Source organism: Scyliorhinus torazame, chromosome 16, assembly GCF_047496885.1.
Source record: "Scyliorhinus torazame isolate Kashiwa2021f chromosome 16, sScyTor2.1, whole genome shotgun sequence".
NCBI lineage: Eukaryota > Metazoa > Chordata > Chondrichthyes > Carcharhiniformes > Scyliorhinidae > Scyliorhinus > Scyliorhinus torazame.
Genome location: NC_092722.1, coordinates 34,677,589 through 34,694,010, shown reverse-complemented (window position 1 = coordinate 34,694,010; position 16,422 = coordinate 34,677,589). Strand labels below are relative to the sequence as shown.

Here is a 16,422-nt window from a genome sequence, read left to right as displayed (position 1 = left end):
GGGGTTGAGATCCTGAGGTGGCGGTGGGGTGGCTGAGGGGGCGAGAGATCGGGGCGATCCTCGCGTTTACCAGGAATATATGTTCAGAAATAGTGACTTTCCAGCTCTTGACTCTCTCTCTGATTAATTTTAAAAAGAAGGTAGTTTACCGTCTAAATGTCTTAAGGTAAGAGCATACCTGAGTGGAGGGAACCTGGAGAAACAGAAGGTTTATAAACTAAATGGTACAATTTTAAGCTGTAAGCTGACCGGTAATGAATGATGCTTGGGGAGGGAAAATGTTTTAACCATGGTTATGACGGCTTGTGACCCAATCTTCTGGTCCCCGTCATCCCCACGGTTACGAAGGTCATGAACAATATTATAAGTCTTTTATCCCCAGCAGACAGTAAACAGGACTCAGCTAGGATTCTTTTGGTCCTGCTCTTAAATCACAGTTGTTTTTTTATTTTAAGATAATTTATTTTGGGCTTATCTGAAATCAAGACAGTATTAAATGTGCAGGCATGATAAAAAAACATTTTATAGTTTAATGAGGTTACAGATGGATGAAAAATGTGTCTGCGCTTAACTGCAAATATCAACCAAAGTGCGGCAAAGTTTCTAAATTTTGCCAGCAATAAATTCTAAGCCAATTAACAATTTCTTATGACATTCTTTTGCCTGTCACAATAGAGCCACTAGCCTATTTTCCAATAAACCTGTTGATGTCTCCTTAAAATGCCAGGCACAAGATGGTGCCAACATATTTGTTGCTATTTAGTAGTGCCGACAGTGATTTATAGATAATAATTGTTTGCATTGGTTTCATTTAATGTCCTTACGAAAACATATTTTGTTTTTCTATAGCCACCTGCAAAAGGTGCATTCCTCAGAGGAGCTGGAATGAATCTGTCAACTGGGCGATTTACAGCACCAATTACAGGCATCTACCAGTTTTCTGCCAACGTACACATTGGTAAGTGCCGACTCAGGACTCAATAATTTTCTAATAGATGCTTGTTTAACGGGGAAACAATCATTTATTTTTTATTCGTTCAAGGGATGAGGGCTTCGTTGGCTAGGCCAGAATTTATTGTCCATCCCTAATTGCCCTTGAGAAAGTGGTGAGGAGCTGCCTTCCTGAACCGCCGCAGTCGCTGTGGTGTGTTAGGGAAGGAGCGCTAAGAGTTTGACCCAGCGACAGTGCAGGAATGGTAAATAGAATTAGAACAACAGTTGCTATGTTTCAGGAGTAATCTATTGCCTTGTGAAATGATTCAGGAAATTCTGAAGACAGATGCTGCATATAAGCAAGTAGATTCTTTATTGACTGGAGACGTGATGTTATCAAAGTGGAGCTTAAGACAAATATGATTCAACACTGGACAGTATGGTTATTGTCACATTCTCACAGGGGCGTGACAGTTCTATGGCCCTTTTCAGGTCCAAGGCCGGCTCCTCTAATATCTTTCTTGCAGTCGTCATGTTTCTAGGGCCTCGGAGATCGGGACACCATTTTTTAATGGTTCCACAAGCTCATTGAAGGATCTCTACTCCGGAGCCACTGGGACAATGAGGCTCTTGATTATGCTGAACGTTAGCGGTGGGAATGTATGGGTGCTGCTGAGCTGGGGGAAAACAGCAACTGAAGCAGGCTTATGAGGCACTTCGTATAGGCAGTTGGTTTTGATTGATTGATTGATTGATTGATATTTATTGTCACATGTACCGAAGTACAGTGAAAAGTATTTTTCTGCAGCCAAGGGAACGTACACAGTACGTACATAGTAGACAAAAGAATAATCGACAGAGTACATTGACAAATGGTGCATCAATCAATAGTGATTGGTTACAGTGCGGAACAAGGGCCAAACAAGAGCAGCATAGGGCGTCGTGCATAGTGTTCTTACTGGGAACAGATCAGTCCGAGGGAGAGTCGTTGAGGAGTCTGGTAGCTGTGGGGAAGAAGCTGTTCCTATGTCTGGATCTTCTGCCTGATGGAAGGGTCTGGAAGAGGGCAAAGCCTGGGTGTGAGGGGTCTCTGATAATGCTGTCTGCCTTTCTGAGGCAGCGGGAGGTGTATCCAGAATAAATGTGAGGGTGGCAAGCTTGTGTGATGTGTTGGGCCGAGTTCACCACACTCTGCAGTTTCTTGCGATCTTGGGCCGAGCAGTTGCCATACCGGGCTGTGATGCAGCCGGATGAGATGTTCTCTATGGCACATCTGTAGAAGTTTGTCAGAGTCGATGCAGACATGATGAATTTCTTTAGCTTCCGTAGGAAGTAGAGACCTTGGGCTTTCTTGACTGTTGCATCAACGTGAGTGGACCAGGGCAGACTGTTGGTGATGGTGACCCCCAGCAACTTAAATCTATCGACCATCTCTACTTCGGAGCCATTGATTTTGGGGGGGGAGTGGGGGGGGGGGGGGGGGGGGGTGTTGCTATGCTTCCTGAAGTCGATGATCAGTTCCCTGGTCTTTCCAACATTTAGAGAGAGGTTGTTTTTGGTACACCATGCAACCAAGTGATCTATCTCCCTTCTGTAGTCTGATTCGTTGTTGTTTGAGATAGGACCCACCACAGTCGTATCATCTGCAAACTTATAGATTGAATTGGAGTTGAATCTTGCCACACAGTCGTGTGCGTAAACGGAGTACAGTAGAGGACTGAGCACACATCCTTGCAGGGCCCCGGTGTTGAGGACTATTGTGGAGGAGGTGTTGTTACCTATCGTGACAGATTGCGGTCTGTTGTTGAGGAAGTCAAGGATTCAGCTGCACAGGGAGGGGTCAAGTCCGAGGTTGCAGAGTTTGGTTATTAGTCTTGTTGGGATAAAGGTGCTGAAGGCGGAGCTGTAGTCTATGAACAACAGTCTGACGTAGGTGTCCCTGTTGTCAAGATAACAGAGTTGGTAAACAGGCAACATTGTGGTGCCAGCTAAGAAAGTAGAGGAACGGGGAAAGCAAGTGTGATATGAAGATGTGGGAATAGAAGGAGGATGAGGGTTTGTCTTTGAGATTTCTCTTTTATTTCAGTTGAGGAGTGGTTGTGTGATTGAGGTTGGGGATGTCTTGCGATTTGTGACCAGGGACAATTCTGGGTGATTGAGGACTGAGCCAGGTGAATCAGCTCACCCAGCTGTCAGGAGGTTTGTTGTGTTTTTCCTTTGCCTGTTTTTAACCGAGCCATATTGGAAAAGGGTGTGGGCTGGCATTAAAATGCCTCATTCACTGAGCGTAGAAGACTAACAGCCTTATGCAACAAGCAGCAAAACCATTTGTAAAGGAAGATGAGACACCAGGCCAGTGTGAGTTCTATGTGTGGATGCTCAATAAAATAGCAACCAAACATTGGCCACATGTTACATCTCGGTTTTGTTGCTGGCTCGCCTTCTTGGACCTGCCTCATTACCATTCGTCCTTAAATCAACATTACAACTCCCACAAAGGTAAAGTGAACCTTTAACTGTCTTATCAAAGATACCTCTCCTGCACTTAGACCAAAAGACATAGGAGCTGGAGTCCAAAGATGTGCAGGCAAGGTGGGGTTACGGGGATAGGGCGGAGTTTGGGCCTAGGTAGGCCTCTCTTTCAGATGGTCGGTGCAGACTGTGGGCCAAATGGCTTCCCTCTGCACTGTAGGAACTCTATGTTCTAAGTAGGCCATTCGGCCCATCGGGTCTGCTCCACCATTCAATGAGATCATGGCTGATCCCCCAACATAACCTTAATCTTTGAAACTATTGTTCATTTCCTACATGCAAAAGCACAACAATAGACATCTTACAAAGCCCTGGATCTCTGTTGGCTGCTGACTGATGAAGAAAATCAGCCTGTTGCCTGATTCAAAATCCTTTGAACTGTTTCTCCCACGTTAAACGATCAGCTCAGTGGCTGTCTAAAAGGGTGATTAGTTTGAGATGCTTGAAATTGTGAAGTTGTTTAATATTTTGAAACCCAAATCCATTGACATGCTTCACGACAACTTGCAAAAGCTGATGGAGAGTAAGGCAGTTCATTACGTTAATTACCAAACATTACATCCTGTTCATTTGCCTGGCTGTAATTGAAAACGTAGCTAGATCGGGAGGCAAGGAGAGACACTCTCAAATGAGTTAGGATTCCTCAATTAGGGGGATTTACGATATGAGGAGTTGAAGTAATCTGGCACAGGAAGGTTAGGAAACATCCAGAAAAATTTGAGATCTTGCCTAACCATTTATTGGAATTCCTATTTATTGGAAGTTATTGGCAACTAATTCTGTGCTTCTAATATTTCAGCAAGGATTTTTATGCCATGTTACACAAACGATTAGTCTAGAAGGGGAAAAAAGATGTGGCAAGCCTCTCCATTGAATTAAAAAATTGGCAAAACTGCAGAATAAAAAGGTGGTTGCGAAAGGAGTTGTAACCGTCTGACAAGGGGCCTGCCTGGTTGGCCAGCCCACTTGGTTGGGAGGAATATACAAATGTTAAATTGCATCATATGAAGGGAAATAGACGGACAATTTAAAGCTTTTAACCAGGAATTCGTACACTTTGGGCTGGATTCTCCGTTTCTGCGGCTAAGTACCGACGCCGGTGTAGGAACTGTGGCATTTTACGACTCGAAAATCGGCGCTGAACCCTCAGCGATTCTGGGACCGGTGAGGGTAAAGCTCCCGCGCGGAAAAACGGGCGGAGAATGGCCGGGTCCGTGGCTGCGCAAGCGCACGGCGACGACCTGCAGCGGAAGCCTCGGGAGAGGGAAGGTGTGAAACCATTTTAGATTTAACTGCCTTACACAGATGTGGAATGGGCAACCAGGGCGGCAGACAGTGTAGAAAAAGATAAGTGTGAACGGGAGCGATATTTGAGAGAGTGGGAGTGGAGTGGTATTTCTTTCTGGGCAAGGGGAATAGATTTGTGACGCACGGGCCAGTTCCTGCCGGGGTCTGGCTGTGGAGAGAACAGGTACCAGGCAAAGACGAGGCAAATTCCTTCAAGGAAAGAGAAAATCAGAGGGCGAGTCCCTCCCCCCACACTGCTTTCATTATCCCCTTACATTCAGCAACATTGATAGAGATCTTGGAGCAGACTGCAAGTCTACACGATGCAGACAGTGTCATAGAATCTGGTAGACAATGTTAATGAAAGATAATTGCAGTAGACTCATAATGTCTCCCACCATGAGTTTAGATCAAGCGAGGGATGTTGTTTACATTGTGAAGTCTTGCTTGCAAATGGAAAAAGAGCAATAAATATGTTTTTCAAAATGAGCTACCAGGTTGATTGTTCCATTTACATTAAAAGAAACAGAAATCACGATATTTTCTTATTTGGAACAGTAGCATAGCGTATCTAATTCGAAACAATCTTTTATCATCCGACCTCTCATTCTCTCCGCCCCAGATCACAGTGAAATGAAGAGCAAAGGACCACTTCGTCCGAGGGATAATGTGCGAGTGCTCATTTGCATCGAGTCCCTCTGCCAACGGAATATGTAAGCACTCTGAGTAACTTTGAATTTACTCCGCCGATCTTACGCTTGGGTGTCGTCTTCACTCTTGGCAAGATACCTGTACAGACCGACCAAATGAATGAAACCGCTGAAATGTGAGAGTTATAAAAAGGGCTGAAGTTGTTCTATTCCCGAAAGCCAGTTTGGTGAAGGAGAGAACTGCAGGATTGCCCTATGATCTGAGGTGGAGTAAATTGGGTCTATACTCTCTGGAGTTTAGAAGAATAAAAGGTGATCTCATTGAGGATTCCGAAGGGGCTTGACCCTGAGAGGGTGTTGCCCGTGGCTGGGGAATCTGGAACATTGGTGGGGGTGGGGGGCACAGAGGTGGCAAGAGGCTGATCATTTAGAACTGAGTTGAGGAGAAATTTCTTCACTCAAAAGGGATGTGAATCTTTGGAATTCGCTACCCCACAGGGCTGTGGATGCTCCATCGTTGAAGATATTTAGGGCTGATGGGCAGACCTTTGGTCTCGGGTGGGGCAGGGGAAGGGGGTGCTGACGATGAACTTTGATCGTACTGAATGGCGGGACAGGTATGAAGGACAGTATGATCTACTTCTGCTACTGTTTTATGTTCTTGTGTTCCATCTTTACACACATTTATGTTCATTTGCAGATTTACAGACTGCAAGCATAAACCTCCAAACTTAACTGCAGTTTCAGTCTGTGTCTATTTCTACAAGCTCAAGTGAATTTAATTTAATGCATACAATTAATGTACAATTAACATAAGGATGGAAAAGCTGAAATGGGGAAGTTCTCTTTTCCCACTGAAGTCCCATTGACTCTGGCGATTTGTTAGTTAATATGCAAATTCTTTTGTCTGCATTTTTAAAGCAGTGGTTGACATGCTAATTTAACTTCTTGAGGGATTAGCGTCTGGTTTGAATACATAGATTTTCTTCCTTTGTCAGACCTTCTAGGCCCGGATTCGCCGCTTCGCGATGCCGAAAGTGAGAATTGTGATTGGGTGCAAAATGGAAATAATCCATTTTCCGCCCGGCACCGATCCCGACATCATGCTCTGGTCCCTCGCTGGCAGTGATATCGATGTTCGTGCCCCATACTGGCGGACCCATGCTAAGGACCGACCAAATGACTGTAATGGACTGAGGTTGTTCTATTCCAGAAAGCCAGTTGGTCAAGGCGCGATATGAAAGATTGCCCAATGGATGCGATGGATTGCATGGATTTTAATATCATTAGCAGCTTGGACACTTCACCCCGCCCCCTCAAAAGCTGTCGGGCTTGTCGGGGGATGGCTGCCCAAGCAGGGCCAGTAGCGGGGAATGCCTTAGTGACAAGTCGTGTCCCCAACGGGATCAGGGTGGACTGGCTCAGACCGCCATTGCTGCAGTACGGGATTTAAATTCCCCCCTTTGGTGCTACTTACAGGCTCCTGGCTGCTCACACTGCTGAGTGCTCGGTGTCCTATAAATGTTCACAGAGCTTCTGATCATCTGGGAGCACACCCAGGCCACCCCTCTGGACACCCTCATACCCCAGCTGTATCATCAAGAGGACGCGCACGGCCAAGCTCAATCATGGGTCCACCAGGTTTTGATACACTCAGAAAAACTGTAGAGGAAGCAGGGGATTAGCAGAGCTCACCCCAACCAGGCGACACTTGCACTGTGGCCTTTGGAACCCTGCCTGGTTCTGTGATCCTCTCGGCAGAGGCCTAACCAGTAACCCCCACCCCACAGAATCACCAGCTCTCTCCTCCTGGTGAGGCTGGTAACATTGACTGCTTCCGCCACATTCTCCCAGGTCCCTCCTCTCCTCACTGGCCTGGAGCTGTGGATCCACTTCGGACTCCCGAACTTGGGAGGGCAGGTCTTCTCTGAGCCATCTTTGTGGCTGCAGTGAGCGTTTAAAAACTGCTTCAACTGTCAGGGTCGTTGATGCTAACTCCGACCCCACTGGTTACAATTGTCACTAGGCCAGGAATTGTTCTCAGTTCGCACCAGCAGAGTGCTGGCACATTTGCATGTCCTGACCCGATTACCGAACAGCACCTCAACGAATCGCACGCTAATCAGTCCCGATGGGAACACTTCAGGCATGATTCAGTGGATCAATATTAAGTCCGATTTTGAGCACATTTGTCGGGGAGTTTAATGATGCTCATGTTGGCGAGATCGAGGCCCTTATTCAACAGCGCTTAGTACCAAAAATGAGCCCTCACGGGATTCTCGACATTACTGGCTCCCTCGATTCACCCGACTCGCGCATCAACTGCTCGCCATTAACAAGGGGGAGCTGCTGTTAAACACGCCCTCATACTCACTCCCAGTCAACACAAAATGGCAGCACCTCGCTCCTCGCTTTGGTGATGCTGACCTCTCAAGGCTTCTCAGTGCAGTGGATGAGAAGCGGGACACCTAAGGGGTTCGGAGGACAAGCAGCAGGATCAGCAATGCCGCCTGGGAAGCAGTGACAGCGGCTGTCAGTGTGGGCAGCATGACAAGGATGACCGCTGTCCAATGTCGGAAGAAGACCAATGACCTTCACCGAGCTGCAAGGGTAAGTTACCATCTCTCTCCCGGCATCATTTCCACCTGTCATGTAGCCACTTAAAATAGCCAACTCCCGATTTAAAATGGCGAACGGCAAAGGCTGATGGGAAAGTCAGCCAACAGGACAAAAACGAGCAGCTGCAGGTTGACTGTGTATTTACCTCTGGAAAGGCCAGACAAGATCGATGCCAGCAACCATCAGCATAACAAAACAACAGCCATCTGCATACTAATGAGCAATCCTCGGGAACAATGAGCAACATTTAGTCACACAAAGCAAAACCAGACTCTTCGGCGCCAGCAGAAACCAACACAAAAGGAAGTGAACGACCACCTCAAGACCGCCCATCGATCAGGGAACGGCTCCAGCATTGCAGAAAATCGAACCAAGTGATTGGGACAAAGTCCAATCACTTGGGACCAGGTACAGGGTCCTCCCCAAAATCAGGAAGACCCTGGGGACTATAAGAATTGAGCCCCAAGTTCAAGGCGCTCTCTCTTCCAGCTCTCTTCAACCACTTCCAGCTCTCTTCACTCTTCAACAGCCGCTCAAAACTGTAAGCCTTACTTCAATGCTCGCTACGAGATAGGCGCTTCCAGCTATCAGTCTGTACCAACTTCGAATCCCGCAGGCTCAGAACCCAAACGAAAGGCCATTTGTTTCCCTGACCTGGTGGGCCAGTTCCAAATTAAGTATTGCCCTGTTAGCTGTAGAAGTAGCTTAGACGTAGAATTTGTACATGAGTAGTGATTACTGTGTATAATAAATGTGCTTTGATTTAAATCTTACTAAACAGTGTATTGGATTATTGATCATTACTCGGACTTGAACCACGTGGCGGGATCATAAAGATACCTGGCGACTCAAGAGCAAAGGTGATAAAACAGAGCAATTAAACTAAGGCAAAAGTTAGCAACAGTCACCCTTCAAATTCCCAAACCTCCCCACAATCCACTGGCTGACACCTCACACACTCCCCACATCCGATCTTCAAGCTTGTTCCTCCGAACCCCCTTGGTACCCACCGGCACAACTCCTTCATGTCCAAGTGCGGTGCCCATGCATGCCACCTGCTATAGACCCCACTAACCCATCAATTGTGTGGCTCACAGTTCCCTCTCTTTGCCCTCGCAGGAAAAGATAGTCCATAATAAATGTGAAAGGGTCAAGATAGGGGGAGGAGTCCCAGAGATTTGAGTCCTCACCCCATGAGGAACGGGCCCCGGAAAGTTGCCCAAAGAGAGAGCAGTCACGACAGCGAGGTTGGCCTGTGCCAGAGAGGTGAGGATCCGCTGCTTCTTCACCCAGATGACCTGTCTCAAATGAGTTGTTCATGTCAGACAAAATGATCCTTCCCTCTCACTGACCACATGTCCATTGTCTTGCAGGATCTGCATCTGATGAGGCCGGGCCATCTGGTGTTTACCCCCCAACCCCTGCCGCCCAAGAGACCACCTCAGAGGAAAGCCCTGCGGCGATCATCATCAAGGTGTCTCAGCTGTCACCCCCACCTTCCTCCAGCGCAGAGACACACACCTCCGTGGGTGATATTAGTGGGCAGGCTTCAATCTGATGAGCACCACACAGTTGCTGATGCGCATCAGGTGGAGGCAGGAACATCCCAATGAGACAGATGTCGGTGGTCTGCTGGGTCCCCGGACTCAGCTGGGTCCCAGTCAGATGGCGAGCCTCTGGATAATGTTTTCCCAGAGCTGATGCAGATGATAGGACAGAGCCATGAGATTAAAGAGGGGGTGTCCGCGACATTCTGGAAACTGCAAGGCTCATTGGAGGAGTCCCAAAGTCTTGAGGCGCAGGAGATGGTGCTGACAATGCGTGGCACCAAGGCCAACATTGCTAACGTGGAAACCGCAGTGGGAAACCTGGAGCACGGCTTCCGCATCTTGAATGGAGAACATGGCACGGATGCCACACTGTCTCTCTACTGAGACACAGTCTTCTGTGGCGTATGGTGTCCGTCAACTCATGGAATGACCAATGACACCCGTACGCCTTGGGCCGTTGATGGATTCCCCTTCTGGGTCCTTCCTCAGCCTGATGGGTGGCGGCATCTTCAGGGTGTGCAACAGTCCTCTGGGGTGCCGCCTCCAGCCTGCGTTGTCGCTGTTGCTTTCTAGGGCATCTGCCCGCCTTGGTGCCACAAACTCAGTGAGGACAGCCTCAGCGGGAGTCACACCAGGCTCAGGGGGGACCCCCAACCTGGAATGCTTCTGCCCCCTCCCCCCCCCCCCGAACACTGGGGCAGCAGCTCTGGTGCCCGTGAGCCGCATGCCGGGAAAAGGAAAGGGCTACTCACCTCCATGCAAATTAGGGTTAATGATATTCTCACCATTTTGGGGCACGGTCCGGATCTCACCATCGGGAGCGAAACGCATAAATCGCCCAAAATAAGGAAATGTCCCATCAATTCCTTGATATCACCCATTTTTGATAAACACCAGAATTACAAATCTCTTTTTAAAGTTTGAACTGTTGAGCACATTTTTAAATTGTGCAATGAAGCTATCAGGCTGCCTCAACAGAACGACAATAAGATTGGCATCTAACGCTGAACTACTATCCCCCGTTTCTCTTCTAATATTTTCCACTATTATCGGAGCACATTCTGGCTGAAGCTGTTCCCTCAGAAATTCCAAGTTGTTAACCAGGGTTGAACTGGCTGCACTGAAAGGGCATGGAATCCTGGAGGACAAACAGTACTCCGGGATTATTTCCAGGACCAAATGCAAAATCTGCTCATTTGCCTGATGGCCAATCAGTCCCTGAACACAACTTCCAAAATTCAAGCAGCTGCAACTCCTTACCTATTTTTCCAGAACAGTTAGTGGGATTTCCTGGACTTGAACAACTGACACATTTGGCCATTGTACACCTAATCGAACAAAAGTCATACGGTTTGCATTTGTTCTGAACTACTCCTCCCTGCTGTTCAAACAGTCAAAACTTTTGTATTGTGTAAATCACGGTCCGTCTGTGTCACAGCTGCTAGCGTTTCGACATCCTTTGGCATTGTGACTGGAGTTAAAGGTTCAGCCGTCAGGTCAAAATGAGACCCCCAAAACACTTAAATTGTTTTATAGGAAGCAACAAACTCACTTACTGTGGTTTCACATCAACTAACTCAGCCTTCTCACCTCTGTCGGTTTGAGACCTACCCAATGACTTTAGTTTATAATCAAGGCTAGGGGCCGCACGGTGGCGCAGTGCTTAGCACTGCTGCCTCATGACGCCAAGACCCGGGTTCGATCCTGGCCCCGGATCACTGTCCGTGTGGAGTTTGCACATTCTCCCATGTCTGCGTGGATCTCACCACCACAACCCAAAAGATGTGCAGGGTAGGTGGATTGTCCATGCTAAATTGCCCCTTAATTGGAAAAAAATAATTGTGCACTCTATATTAAAAATAAATAAATAAATATAAAATCAAGGCTGATGCCCTGTGAGAAGTGAGGGTATGTTAAGTTAAACATGCTTGTCTTAATTTCACTCCTGAGTGAGCCCCCATTATATCCTATATGCCCTCCTATGCTTCTCCACCCATCCCTATGGCCCTTGATAGCCCCTATGCAACCTTAGTGCCAACTCATGCCAACCCTTGCTCCTCCAGCCACCACACTTTGCCCTTACACCTTCCATACCTTCTCACCCAATATCAGTCCTTGACAAACCTCAAGACACATGCTGAGAGGAAATAAAATAAAGTTTTAAGCATCTGTTGATGTATTTACTATTTAAAAACCTCCACTCTAATTGATATCCCATTCACTACATTTAAACTACATTTAAACTCCTTCAACTACTTAATCTCTTCTAACAACAAACATTTGCATCCACAGCCCCATATCAAAGATTTTATAAGCACTTTGATCTGTCAATCAACCTGTGAACTGACAGGCATCCCACTGTCAATAAACAGTGAACAGCAAACACTGCTTTAAAGGCCAGGAGATTTAAATCCTTTGACAGCCTGACAGTTCCCTTGACAGCTTGACAATTCCAATTAACTCAACAGTTCCAATTGGTTTATCCACTTTTTGTGCACATTTGTATCTACTTTTAAAAATCGAAAAGGGCACTTGACCTCTCTAAGGGTACCTTACCTCCCCATAAGGTACCATACATAAATAAAAGGTGTCCTGGACCTATCCAAAAGGCTACCGTACCTCTACTAGTAACCCTGCAAATTTAGACCTTCCCCGATTAGGTCTAATGTGCACAAGTTGTATTTCCCACTCCCTCTTTTTGCGGATATCAGGGGCGGGATTCTCCCCTACCCGGCGGGGCGGGGGGTTCCGGCGTAATGGAGTGGCGGGAACCACTCCAGCATCGGGCCGCCCCAAAAGGTGCGGAATTCTCCGCACCTTTAGGGGCCAAGCCCTCACCTTGAGGAGCTAGGCCCGTGCCGGAGTGGTTTCCGCTCCGCCTGCTGGCGGGAAAGGCCTTTGGCGCCACGCCAGCCGGCGACGAAAGGTCTTCTCCGGGCGACGCATGCGCGGGAGCGTCAGCGGCCGCTCATGGCATCCCCACGCATGCGCGGGGGAGTGGGTCTCTTCCGCCTCCGCCATAGTGAAGACCATGGCGAAGGCGGAAGAAAAAGAGTGCCCCCACAGCACAGGTCCGCCCGCGGGTCGGTGGGCCCCGATCGCGGGCCAGGCCACCGTGGGGGCATCCCCCGGGGCCAGATCGCCCCGGGCTCCCCCAGGACCCCGGAGCCTGCCCACGCCGCCTTGTCCCGACGTTCAAAAGGAGGTTTAATCCACGCCGGCGGGCGAGGGTTGACAGCGGCGGGACTTCGGCCCATCGCGGGCCGGAGAATCGCTGGGGGTGGACCCGCTGACCGGCGCGATTCCCACCCCCGCCGAATCTCTGGTGGCAGAGAATTCGGGACACGGCGGTGGCGGGATTCACGCCAGCCCCCGGCGATTCTCCGACCCGGTGGGGGGTCGGAGAATCGAGCCCCAGACCTGAACAAAGGCAACTGATGTGCTGAATATACAGCTGCCTGCATCAAACATGCATGTCTCAAGTGCGAGATCCCCCACCCACACACATGTGGAACGGTGGGGGGGCTCTTTCAGGTTCAGGTTTCCAGAGCCATTTTCTGTACAGTGGAGAGCCTCTCCACCTGCAGGAAAATTGAGGCTGCAGTTCTTTGGCTGTGTTGAACCTGGCTGCTTTGGTCAACAGTATAAAACTCCTGAGACAGCACTTGAAGCTCAGCAGGGAATATTCCTCCAACAGCCCTCAGCAGGAGTGGAAAACTGCTTCTTGTGGCATCCCGTTTTCTGCAAAATGGCCGCCTAGAGTTTGCCTTCATAACAAGGACTTCCTACATAGCAATTCCTATATAGATTTCTCAGACTATCATGTAGAAGATAATGGAATGCCAACCAGCCGTGTCTCCTGTTCCTCCTCCCCTGCCCTATAGGAAAGGCAGACTTAATGCCACACCCACACGCATGTTTTCAATTTTAAAAAACTATCAATTTGTGTGGGCAATCCTTCTCTTAACTCATCCCTCGCATTCTGCCAGTTCTGCCTCGTGAAGAATGAAAGAAGAAAGGAAAACGTATGATTATGTATTTATACAGCACCTTTCATCACCCAAGACATCCCAAAGCCATTCACATCAGCCAATAAGGTGTATTTTTGAAGTATTAACACTGTTGTGATTTTGGGAAACACAACAACCAATTTTCCCACAAGTTCCCGAAAAACAGCAATTAGTAAATTCATCTCTCCCTCGACACTTGCCACAGACTATTTCACTTAACCTTCATTCTCTTTGCATACTTAACACTGTACTGTCGCAGTCTGCAATGTAACATGTGCAGCCCATCATCTCACCCCCTACAGTAGGCCAAAGAATACACATTCTACGATTGGGCTGTTCCAGTGATGGACTTAACGATAAGTTATTGAACATTAAACAGGAAATGGACTACAAATACAGGCGGATAGGTTTAGAATAATTTCAAACATCTCTGCTCTCAAAATGTCGAACAAGAAAACCATTTCTCCAGCATTAACCCTTGTCATTCATCTGACCCTCGACACACGTAATGGGGAGATGGAGGCATATATGGTAATGTCACTGGATTAGCAATTCGGAGGCCCAGGCTAATGCCCTGGACATGAGAACTGGTGAAATTTGAATTCTGTTAATAAATCTCGTCTCAGTAATGGTGACCACGACAACTGTCACGTGATTGTTGTAAATAAAATCCCATCTGGTTCACTAATGTCTTTTAGGAAGTTGAGTTACAGAATTGTTACGGTGCAGAAGGAGGCCATTGACCCATCATGTCTGCTCCAGCTCTCCAAATCAGCATCATGATTTAGTGCCATTCCCCTACCTTTCCCCTGTACCTCTGCGCACCGGCTTCGAATGCCTCCATTAAACCTCCACCACACTTCTAGGCAGTGCCTTCCAGGCCCGACCCGTTCGTGTGACAAAGTTTTTTCTCACATCACATTTGCTTCCTTTGCAAATCACTTTAAATCACGTTCTCGGCCCTTTTACAAAGGGGAACAGTTTCTCTCCGCCTAATCTGTCCAACCCACTCATAATTTTGAACATCTGTATCAATTCTCTCAGCCTTCTTCTTTCCAAGGAAAGCAGTCCCAACCTCTCCAATCTATCTTCATAACTGAAGTTTCTCCTCCCTGGAACCATTTTTGTAAACCTTTTCTACACACCCTCCTATGCATTCACATCCTTCCTATAATGTGCCTCCCAGAACTGTAGTCAATACTCCAGTACTCCAGCTGAGGTTTTGTATAAGTACAGCACAAGATCCTTGCTCTTGGACTCTATACCACTATTAATAAAGCCCAGAATACAATATGCTTTATAACTGCTCTCTCCACCTGACCTGCAACATTCAATGCACATGCACACCCAGGCCCCTCTGCTCCTGCACCACCTTAAGCATTTTACATTTATTTTCTATTGCCTCTGCATGTTCTTCCTACCTCTTCTCCGCATTGGACTTAACCTGCTACCTATCTATCCACTCCACCAACTTGTCTGTGTCCCTTTGAAGTTCTACACTGCACACCTCACAGGAGTTTTGTATCATCCCCATTCTTTGAAATTGGCCCCTGCACACCAAGATTTGCCATCCGTACCTGATCTGGCCTCTTTGTGACTCCAGCCCCACAACAAAGTGGTCGCCTCGGAAATGACCGAGCAAGCCACTCACTTCAGTGGCAATTAGGGATGGGCAATAAATGTGGACCTTGCCAGCGACAGGCACACCCCATAAAAGAAGAAAGAAATATTGCTACCCACAGAGCTCTTTGACTTGTGGATGTAGCCATGGTGACTCCAGACTGCCTGCCCCTTGGTTGCAATTCAGTCAAAGTACAGTTCCAGGTTTCTTCAAGGTGTCTCAGAACTAAAGGAATTAAAAACCTGTACTTCCCTGAACTTTAGAACATACAGTGCAGAAGGAAGTCATTCGGCCCATCGAGTCTGCACCAACCCACTTAAGCCCTCGCTTCCACCCTATCCCCGTAACTCAATAACCCTTCCTCATCTTTTTTGGTCACTAAGGGCAATTTATCATGGCCAATCCACCTAACCTGCACGTCTTTGGACTGTGGGAGGAAACCGGAGCACCCGGAGGAAACCCACGCAGAACCCGGGGAGAAGGTGCAGACTTCGCACAGACAGTGACCCAGCGGGGAATCGAACCTGGGACCCTGGCGCTGTGAAGCCACAGTGCTATCCACCCGTGCTACCGTGCTGCCCCTTTGTTTGCTGATCAACCATTCACAGGATTCAAAATGACGTTTACCCCGAAAATAAAGCTGCCAGACAGAGAGGGACTGTAGGCATCCAGACAAGATGCTTTTATTTGAAATTAATAGTTTCAATTCATGGGTCCGTCCCAAACACATGCCCCTTCAGATGGGTCTCCATCCAAATGCTATAAAAGCAGCAGTCAACCTACGCATGTTGACTGGTATGAGATGGTTTTTTTCCGCCTTCAGGGATAGCTAACAGTAACAAGCCCAGTGACTGCTGTGACCAACAAGAAAGTGCAAAATAGTCCCAAGAACCTTCAGTTTTTGCCACACTTACAGATAGGGTGATCAGTTTAAAAAGCTAGTTCTGTTTTTTTGTGTTTTGTTCGGAACAATCCTGAAGCCAAGTTAATTATAAACGTGAATCGATCTTTTATTGTTCTTTCTTGCTGAACAGCATAACACATAATTATACAGGAATCTGACCTTTACTTGTCTGCAGACGCTCGCATGTTGTATTATATATTATTTGACACAGTTGCTTTTTTTTTTCCCCTCCAACAATCTTTCCATTTATACTCCCTTCCCAGATATTTCTCAATTCTTCAGATCTCCCCACATGTGGGAAATATGTTATTCTCTC

General features: G+C 47.5%; 1 protein-coding gene across 3 annotated transcripts in view; it reads left to right on the top strand.

The window, feature by feature from the left end:
• The window catches only part of c1qtnf12 (C1q and TNF related 12), a 91,126-nt gene that overhangs the window by 57,086 nt on the left and 17,618 nt on the right, over nucleotides 1-16,422 (top strand). For all 3 annotated transcript variants that reach the window (XM_072478238.1, XM_072478237.1, XM_072478236.1), the window contains 2 exons: nucleotides 850-958; nucleotides 5,375-5,465. In XM_072478238.1, the coding sequence (XP_072334339.1) occupies nucleotides 850-958; nucleotides 5,375-5,465 (200 nt within the window). The remainder of the gene's footprint in view (nucleotides 1-849; nucleotides 959-5,374; nucleotides 5,466-16,422) is intronic.